The 10,234-nt window shown below is 40.1% G+C and overlaps 1 protein-coding gene across 1 annotated transcript; it reads left to right on the forward strand.

The window, feature by feature from the left end:
• The first annotated feature begins 2,003 nt into the window (after window positions 1-2,003).
• pcdh20 (protocadherin 20) lies at window positions 2,004-6,396 on the forward strand. Its single transcript, XM_030048724.1, has 2 exons — window positions 2,004-2,147; window positions 2,626-6,396. The coding sequence occupies exons 1-2, from the start codon at window positions 2,100-2,102 to the stop codon at window positions 5,248-5,250; spliced, it is 2,673 nt and encodes an 890-aa protein (XP_029904584.1). The 5' UTR covers window positions 2,004-2,099; the 3' UTR covers window positions 5,251-6,396.
• The last annotated feature ends 3,838 nt before the right edge of the window (window positions 6,397-10,234 follow it).

Consider the following 10,234-nt stretch of genomic DNA (forward strand, 5'->3'; position numbering starts at 1 on the left):
AGGCATTTCTCTGGCTTTTACACAGAACAGGTGCTGGGTCAGGTCTGGCTTTCCTCCTGTTTTTTTTTTTTTTTTTTTTCCCTCAGTCATGACGTGGGTCAAAGCACGGTTATTACAGCCCCCTTTTACCCAGCTTGATAAAGTTACACAGGAATCAATCCCAGGTCAGATCCACTAATAAATTCTCTGAATAAAAACAGCTTAAATTATAACAACACTGTGCTACTATATTACTCTGATATAAACAGTTTGAAGGCCTATGGTGCAATTATTGTCAGAGATGACCTCTTCTATGTTTTTTGCATTCAATCATGTCTATCTATCTATCTATCTATCTATCTATAGAAATATATACATAAATTCATATCAAATACAAATTCTTTAATGTCTCTTATTTGTAAGCATTATAGCAGCTCAATGTCATGACTAATCACGTTTTGGCAACAATACTGCCTTTCCTGAGCCATCTATAGCAGTTGCTCTGAGCCCACTCCCCTCACCAGATGATCAACAGCCAAACACCTCAGAACCTCCACACCTCAGGACAGCCCTATAAATGGCTCTGATTTCCCTGATCTGCTCCACTCCCTCGCTCCAAACCCTACCAGCCTGTTGCACCCTAATAGAAAGCTTGTGTGGCAAATGCACAGAGCACAGTGTATGAAACTGGTAAACTGGATTTGTAGACATTTCATCCTTGTGTATTAGTACTGAATGAAAGTATAGCTATACCATCAATGTAGTGTACATTATAAAGCATGTGGAATAAGTGTGTTATAATTTTTTATGGCTAATATTGGAAAAGTGGATATTTTTAGTACTGGACAGTTTAATGATGCAGTCATTTGTCAGCCCTGTTACTGTCCATGTACCAGACACTTACAATGTTAGAGGAGTGACAGCAAAGTAAAGATCTGACTCAAACCAGACATGAGACAAAATGAGTGTGTGTGTGTGTGTGTGTGTGTATGTGTATGTGTGTGTGTGTGTGTGTGTGTGCGTGTGTGTGTGTGTGTGTGTGTGTGTGTGTGTGTGACTGTTTCAATCCTCCTTTTTCCAGAGAACTTCAATCATACAAGCTCTCTGAGCAGTATGCTTCCAATCCGAGCAAACAGCTGGCCCAGCATTTAGAACACATGGGGATTAGCGGCTTGATTTAGTTAAACACCCAATCCAGAATCAGACCATAGCACCACTTGCAGTGCCAAGACCACATCACCTCACTGCTGGTTTTGCGTATGGTCATTTCATTGGATTGCAAATGATTTTTCACTCACTTTTTGACAGGGTTAACCATGTGCAAAAAGTATGTGAAAGATAAGTGTGTTGCAGATTATTTGTTTAAATTGCATAATGTATGTGGGCATGTGTGCAATATTTGTAAACTGCAGACAAATGAAGGCCCATATTCAGATAAAATTTGATTCTATATCTATCTATCTATCTATCTATCTATCTATCTATCTATCTATCCATCTATCTATCTATCTATCTATCTATCTATCTGTTTGTCTGTCTGTCTGTCTTTTGTATAAAAAAAAATCATGAGACTTCATCTTAGTTAAAGCAATTATTTTTATGCTTTCATATCATAGTACTGTTGCTGCTGTTGCTGTTATTTATTCTGACCCCTGTTTTTAACTAATACTGGATTAAAGTAATCTGTCCTGTAGATATTTTACCTCTATACGCTCTTATCTCCTTATTTTAAGCTCATTGTGTGGTGCTAACATATCACTGAGCTTATGCCCTTGACTGTGCAGTAACAGCACACTGTATATTTGTGACTATAGCATGTTTTTAACAACAAGCAACATGGATGTGTGGAGAAACTGCATAGTGTGCTGTGGGATAAGAAAGCTGCTCACTAAAACTGATTTCCCAGTTGCCATCAGCTCTCATTGGCTAGTCCAGATAAGTGATTTGCATATGGTGGGAGTGTCCTGAGCCAGCACTGGGATGAATGAGTTGTTCAGTCACATAGCAATAAGGCAAAGCACTCACCAGAGGTCTGCGCTGCTCAGCACTTAAAATGCCTGGACTACTTGTAATGTCACTTTTCCTGCTATAGGCACAAAGCATTTGACTAGGACATAAAAATGCTCAACAACAAAACCCCCAGCCTTAGCAAAAGAGGAGCAATATGGGTAAGTTGTATAATAATTCTGGTTTAGTAGCTCTAATGGTTAAAAAAAAAAAAAAAGAATAATGTGTAATGTGTGTGTAATCAGTGTAACATTTGCAGTTCAGTACTTCAGTGTCATAGGGCTTTTTCAAATGTGTCTAAAGGTCTTAGTAACTATCACTTTGAAAACATCAGGAAAATGAGTACTGTTATACTGTACAATAATATATTGTATATACTGTAAAACTATAATATAAAACTTACATCAACTAACATCAGGAACATGATTACTCTCATAATTTTGCCCCCTTATTTTATGAGAACTCAAAAGCATCCTGTTGTTCTATAAAAATCAGTGTTTGACATGGAAATAAGATAATATGTTAGTCGCATCATAAGTACTTTTAATTCTTGGAAAGCTACTATTATTATATTTTCAACACTATTCTGCAACTCCTTTATTAAACTGTATTATCTTTAATTATTATCCTGTATTGCAGGGTTTGTACATCCTCTTGCTTTACACCAGCCCTTTCTCCTGTTTTGCAAATTTCAGCCAAGCAAAAGAGCTCCTCTATAAGATAAAGGAGGGATTACCCAGAGGGACCTTCATAGGGGCCATTGGAGTAGACTTAAATTTGGATTTCACTGTTGATCCCCCCTTTTTATTCAATCTGCCTCAAAAGAAGGTCAGTGAACAGTATGTGAACCTCAATAATACCACAGGGGAGCTTTATACATCTGCTACGGAGATTGACAGGGAGACCCTCTGCCCTGATACCTCAGAGGGACAGGGATGTTTCCTCTCGCTGGATGTGTTTGTGTTGCCTCAGCAGTATTTTCAGCTAGTTAAAGTTAAGATCTCCATTGAGGATGTAAACGACAACAGGCCAAGGTTCCCTGTGGAGGAGATTTGTGTGTCTGTTCCAGAAAACGCACCTATTAATGCTCGTTATGCAGTGGAGCAGTCAGCATTTGACCCAGATCTAGGTCTTCATGGAGTGCAGACCTACTGGCTGGTTAACGACTTTGGCATGTTCACGCTGGATGTTGAGGAGAATGAGGGAGGTGAGCTGACACCCTTTCTTATTGTGATAGAAGCCCTGGACAGAGAGTCACAGGCTGAGTACATAACAGATATCATTGCAGAGGATGGAGGGACTCCTCCTCTTCTTGGTACAGCTACTTTGAAAATAGTTATCACTGATGTGAATGATAACTGTCCACAGTTCACAGAGTCACAAATTAATGTCACTCTCTATGGGAATACTACCAAAGGGGCACATTTGGCACGTCTGCATGCTTTTGACCCTGACCTCGGTTCTAATGCCCAGATCAACTATGCTTATAGTGAACGCGTGCCAAGGGACACCAGGAGCTTGTTCCATTTGGACAAAATCACAGGAGTGATCAAACTAGCAGGGAAAATAGACACTGGCACAACCAAATTTTACAAACTCACCGTCCTGGCCAATGGTCCTGGTTGTATACCAGCCGTTGCCACTGTTGCTGTCCATATCATCAAAGTTGTTACAGGCCCACCTGCTGTAATACCACGGTACATCGCAGCTGAAAAAGATGGAGTGGTGACAATCAAAGAGTCTGAGCCACCGTTTTCTCCAATTGCTTTTTTTACTATCAAGAACACAGATATAAATCAAAGGGTGGACTGTCATTTGGAGGGGTCTGGACCATTCAGGCTAGGCCCCTACAAGCTTTTCAAAAATGAGTACCTACTAGAGACCACTGAGCCCTTGGACTATGAAAAGATACAAGAGTATGAGCTAATAGTGGTTGCCACCAACACCCGAGGACTTGTCATCAAGACCTTCCTCAAGGTGCAGGTGTTGGATGAGAATGATAATGCACCAGTGTTTCAACAGTCCTTGGTGGAAGTATCTGTAGAGGAGAACAATACTCCAAATACCTTCCTAGCCCAATTACAAGCTACAGACCAGGACAGTGAGAGTCGTGGGGAAGTCCTCTATCTTCTGGGAGGTGACGCCCCTGGCATCTTTTTTGTAGACCGTGTGACAGGTGTCCTGACTGTGACTACTTCACTGGACCGTGAGGAGAAAGAGACATACCGGTTCATAGTGAGGGCAGTGGACCAGGGAACACCCAGGAGGGAGTCCATTGCTACGGTGGTGGTGACAGTTCAAGACCACAATGACAACAGTCCACGTTTCATCAACAAGGACTTCACTTTCTTTGTGCCAGAGAACTTCCCGGGGTATGGTGAGATTGGGGTCCTCTCTGTGACAGATGCTGATGCTGGGGAAAATGGCTGGGTGGCACTTTCCATCATCAACGGCAGTGATATCTTCATGATAGACACAGGCCGTGGTGCACTAAGGGCCAAGACATCATTGGACCGTGAGCAGCAGGGGACGTACCAGCTGTGGATCGAGGCAGTCGACGGTGGCGAGCCTGCACTCTCCTGTGTTACCATGGTGACCGTGCTGTTATTGGATGTTAATGACAACCCACCAATTGTCCTTTTCCCCCAGTCCAATCAATCATACATGCTAGTGCTACCAAGTACACTACCAGGAACATCCATCACAGAGGTGTACGCTGTGGATAAGGACACTGGCATGAATGCTGTAATCGCCTATAGCATCATTAAGAGGAAAGGTGGTGAACCAGGGTCATTTGCCATTGACCCTGAAACAGGAAACATCACATTAAAGAGGGAGCTCAGTAACCGGGGCCTCTACAGCCTTCTAGTGAAGGTCAGTGATCACGGTCAGCCAGAGCCCCTTCACTCAACAGTCATGGTTAACTTCTTTGTCAATGAAACAGTTAGCAATGAGAGCTACATCCAGAGTCTGCTGACCAGAGAGGCTGACATTGAGGTCGAGGAGAGGCCCTGGTACATTGGTCAGCTGACTGAGAGGCATGAGAGATACGAGCTGTTCCCCTGTCAGCCTGTCCTCATTGGTCTCTCTGTCATCTGTCTGGGGCTGTTCTTCTTAGTTATTACACTGACATCTTACATGTGCTGTAAGAGGCTTAAACGGAGAGACAGAAAGAAAAGACTGGAGGTGGAGGTACCCCTGAAAATGAAATGTGAGTCAATGCAAATTGTGGACAGAAAACTCAGGCAGATCTCAAACATGTGACACTCAACACCCCACACATCCTCACATCACTACTGTTTACATGAATGTTTACAATGCTCATTGACGTGAGTGTATTTTTACATGAAGTTGCTCTTTTTGCCTGGGTAATATGATTGTTATTACTGTGGTAATGCAATGCACTGCAGTTAAATTTAAAGGTCATATGTCAGTAGCTTTTATTGTTATTATTAAAATGGGCACATAACACTATTCTACCTTTATAATAAGTACAACATTACCAGACGTATGTATGTATTAGGAAACCAAGGTAAAATGTAGATTGAGTTATTGGCATTGCAGTTATAACAGCCTTATTGTATAGCAACGAGAGCAACTTAGTGAGGATGACTCAGTCTAAGGTCCTGTGTAAATATTGTACAAAATGTTTTATATCTTTATATAAAAATCTTTACCTTGGCATGAAAAGGAAAAAGACAGTTTGAGGCACAACTTACAACACGTTTACATGATCTGTGTTCTCTAGGCACATACCTGCATTACCTGTCACAAGTAGTAATATCACAGTAATAAAAGTCACAGTAATATCACAAAAATCTGTTGTTGGGTACGTCAAGAATTTACAAAGGAATTATGTATGCTTATTCCATGGATATATATTGTAGCTGATTCTGCAAGGGTCTACAAGCTTTCTTACTCCATTTAATACACTGTGTTGTGACTTAATGATGATATTCATATATGGGGCAGTGGTAAACCACCTGAGAACCATTGTTCTGTTCTGCAATGTCCCAGTGCTGTTATATTTGGAAAGCTCACCGTGGATGTGTACATCTAATTCCAAAGTTAAACTTTACAGTCCAGTTCTGTCAGCAGTGATGTTGTACTCATGCAACACATTATGTGCAAAATTACAATCAAATCATTCTCTTTCATGTTTCAGAGCCATGGTTAGTGACCTTGAGGCTCCACTGTCTGTGTAGGCTTACAGTAGAGTAACCTGATGATGTGTATGTAATACCTTTCAATGGCATTCCAGAGTAAACAGGGGTCATGTCTGTTCATCATGCTAAATTTTGTGTCTAAATTTTCTTCTTTGTCATGAGACTTCACAAAACTGCTTCAGGTTACACTGCGCTTCTGTGTACAAACAGTGTGTCTGTGGGGTAAAAAAAAAAAAAATGCTATTTGTGAAGAGTCACCAATGATTATTAAAACTGTTTTATTTTTCTAATGCATTGGATTTTTTTTTTTTTTTTTTTTTTTGCTGTAATGATATCAGAATCTGCATGTGTTTACCACAGTTTTGCATTACATTTGTAAAGTCATAGAAAAAAAAAGAAAACAACAACAAAAACAAATGTGACACACTCCAACCAAAATATAATTTATATTGCAATGCATAAATTTATCCTGGAATTTCACATTTGAGTCAGATGGCTGGAATAGATCGATGGACAGACTATATACACACATACATACATATGGACAGACATACTGAGGGGCTTCGCAGATCAAATACAACCACCTTATCAGGCTGAAACCTTTGAAGATCAAAAGCCTACATTGCTGTTATCATCACCTTCACAGACCAAGGCTGGTGAGGTAACACCCCGACACATACCTTGAAGGAAAATATCTGTGATGACTCGTAGGTAGAACTGCTCCTGTCAAAAACACTTCCCTAACCACTAAACATCCGTGTACCTAATCTATTTAGTTTATGCAAAGTTTCTCACCTATCTGGAGTTGTGTTGTATTGGCTACCACTGTACAATTGGTATTGTTGATGGTTATACTATTGCAAAACTCCCTGGTCTCCATAATGAACACTCAGTACTGCTTTGTAATAGCACATTATTTGGTAGCTTGTGTGTTTGTAAATGAAAGTTGTTGAGACAGAAATGCTCTTAGTGTATGCCGTGTTAACCATGCACACTGAGGAACTCCCTATTGTATTATTGTGCTTTCTTTCTTCAAAAACCTGTCTGGGTTGGGCCAAAGAGAAATCTGTGCTGAGAAGACAATTTATTTAAGCAATACCTCAAGTCATAACTGGTATTGCAGGATTGCTGTGTGTCACGTAAACACAGAAGCAGTCCGGATCCACTGAGCAGAGAAAGCTCAGAGTAACTCTCAGTAGTATAACCTCTCGTGGAATTGTGCAAAGTGCAAACAGAGTAAAGTTAATCTCCATTCAGCTGTGCAGGCAGTAGTTGCTTCTAAGTCCAACAACAGTACCCAAGGTAATAACATCTGCCAAAACAATTAAGAATTTATCTTAAATTGTGATTGAGTGGCCTTGCCTTTTGCGACTGGACTATGGCTGGCTAGTGCTGCTGAAATATCATCACCAGCACAAATTACTCAACAAACAGTATGGTTTGCAACATGGTTGAGTTCAAAGGCCCTCATAGTCTGCAGAGTTTCCCATCTCTAACAGCTTGACAGTAAGCTGAGACCAAAAGGCCCAGTGGACCTGTAAGTATGTTTATAACTAATAAGCATATTGTGTATGTGTGTGTGTGTGTGTGTGTGTGTGTGTGTGTGTGTGTGTGTGTGAATGAGTGTGTGTGTGTGTGTGTGTGTAACAGATGCCTTCATTACAGTGCATGGTAACGCTATGGCTTTGTAACCTTACAATTCCTTTAGTTTTGGTGATTTTACAATATAGTGGGAAAAAAAGTGGGGAAAAAATCTAATTTTATTAGCCTGTCAGATTTTGATTGTAGAATCATAAACACTAAAATAGCCATAATGCCCTGTGTTATACACCTCAGGCAACTCTACTCATCTCCATCCCAAATGACCCTCCACAACTCTGAAGGCGGCACGGTGAAAGCAGACGTGCTCTGCCAGAATGTAAACGATGCAAATACACTTCCCTGAATTTGCCAGTCATTTACCACACCAGTAAATTCCAACTCCATGGACTCTGTGCTTTTCACATGGACCTTAGTGGTTAAAGACTATATGCATGACCCACAGTCTTAGGGTCAAGATATTTTATGGGTCAAATGTTGTTTTAGGGTTATCTGTCACTCACAAACGTGATGTACAGGAACGAGGAAGTTCAGGTTTCAACCGTCTGCCTTATGTTACAGTGAGGTTTTTGCTTACTAAAAGCTGTTGTTTCTGACAACTGAATTTAGCTTTGCTTTTATTTGCTGTTTTATTACAAATCAAAGTCAATATTACAGGTGTCCCTGACTTAAAAAAGAAGAAAAGAAAAAATACTCACTTGAACAGAGATTTACTTTCCAATATTGTCTTCTGTTGCAGCTTAATTCAGTCATGATGATAAGTTTGGATTTATTATTCAGTGCTATTCAATGCACTCAATCAATGCACATTTGTGAACATACTTGTGACACTTTTAGTACATTTATTATTTATTTATTTATTTATTTACAGTAAATGCCTCATGATTTATTTTTTTTTTAATCTTAAAATTCTGTTTTGGTTACAAAAATGTCTAAGATAATATTAACAGCTTCCAGATGCTCTAGAGACTCATACTATTATTGCCCTTTGCCCTTGTTCTTAAAAGAAAACATAGCACTGAGCTAAAATTGAGGAGTAGTCATTCCAAAACATCCATATCTTTGGAAAGTGGATATTCTGTCTCCACTCTTTGAACACCACCAGTTTCCTTTTGTGTTTGTTCTTTGGGAAAAGGTTCAAATGTTGCACCCCTATGTCATGAAAAAACCTCAGCATTCATCAACTAGAATCACTTTCAGAAACAATATTGGCCACATCTGGATAATTCATTTGATATCTGACTCTGCTGTACAACAAATCAATCATTTCCCCTGGAATAGTTGCTTTCTGCCAAATGACACAGAATTTAAAATGACTCTGGATCACCATGACATAGTATTTACCCTGAATAAACAATTACAGCATTTGATTAATTGCAGCAATAACAATGGAGGTCCACTTCATTTTGTCAAACTCCTGCTTCACCTGCCTCCGATGTTTCAATCAGAAGCTTTTCCCTCAGCTATAGTCAGTTATATGCAGCAGTTGTGGAGACAGAAAACACACAACAGTAACACAAGCCCTCCAGATATATTGTGGCTTAATCCCAGCTGTTCTGATGATGGAGTATGCTTCTATGTGCAATAACAAACAGTGGGTCTGGTTAATGAATGGTAAGGGCTGATCATGACATCACATTCCCTCTGCACAGGGTGTAGATAAAATAATTCATAATTTAATAAATCAATTTAAAATATTCACATTTCAGACAAATGGTCTACAATTTGTGCATTTTTTGTTTGTTTTGTTTGTCAAGGATTTTATTGGTCACAAATATCAGAGGTGACTCAGTTTGACAGTTTGAGTACACTGTTGACCATGAAAACCAGCACGCTTTGAAATTGTTCATTCAAATTCATTCAAATCTTAGCACTAGACATTGAAACCCAACACATTTTACTACATAGCTCAGAATGCAAATACTGATGGTTTCCTCACTAGCCCTGGCAACGTGCACTGTACAGTCAAGTGCCAAAGGCCAAGACCCTGAATTTCACTACCAGACAGCTTGGTGATTTACACTTACTTTTATCCAACATGATCCTAACGGTGGCCTTTAAGCCTAACTTAACCTTGCGTTGTAACCCTTAGTTAACCTTTGTCTATTTAATTAAGACAGGTCTGTCTGTGACTCTTGACATAAATCTCCCTTTGAGTTTTGCAGACCACAAGCAGCTGGAGAGGGGTTCGCCCAGACAGAGATACACTGCAGCTTTTCCACATGACAGACCACCTGTCAGTAATCCTGGACTACTTGTAATTATGTTAGTCCCCTTGTCCTCTGAACTGCTGCTGACCTCTAGGGTTAATGTTGTGCCCACCACATACAGTTCAGTGTTGAAAAGTCATTATCCTCAAGAGAAGCTGATGAGGGCATCAGGGCATCATACATGCTGCAGGGATGCATTCATTCAACCTCGCAAGTGGCTTTTAGTCTTTTTTCAGTGAAATAAAGCAGACTATGCACCCAGCCCAGCCGTTG

Source organism: Myripristis murdjan, chromosome 3 (genome assembly GCF_902150065.1).
Source record: "Myripristis murdjan chromosome 3, fMyrMur1.1, whole genome shotgun sequence".
Taxonomy (NCBI): Eukaryota; Metazoa; Chordata; class Actinopteri; order Holocentriformes; family Holocentridae; genus Myripristis; species Myripristis murdjan.

Bases quoted from the DNA above. Each gene is read 5' to 3' on its own strand.
- pcdh20 (XM_030048724.1), top strand. From the start codon at position 2,100: ATGCTCAACAACAAAACCCCCAGCCTTAGCAAAAGAGGAGCAATATGG. The intron at 2,148-2,625 runs GTAAGTTGTATA...CCTGTATTGCAG, and splicing joins GCAAAAGAGGAGCAATATGG to GGTTTGTACATCCTCTTGCT.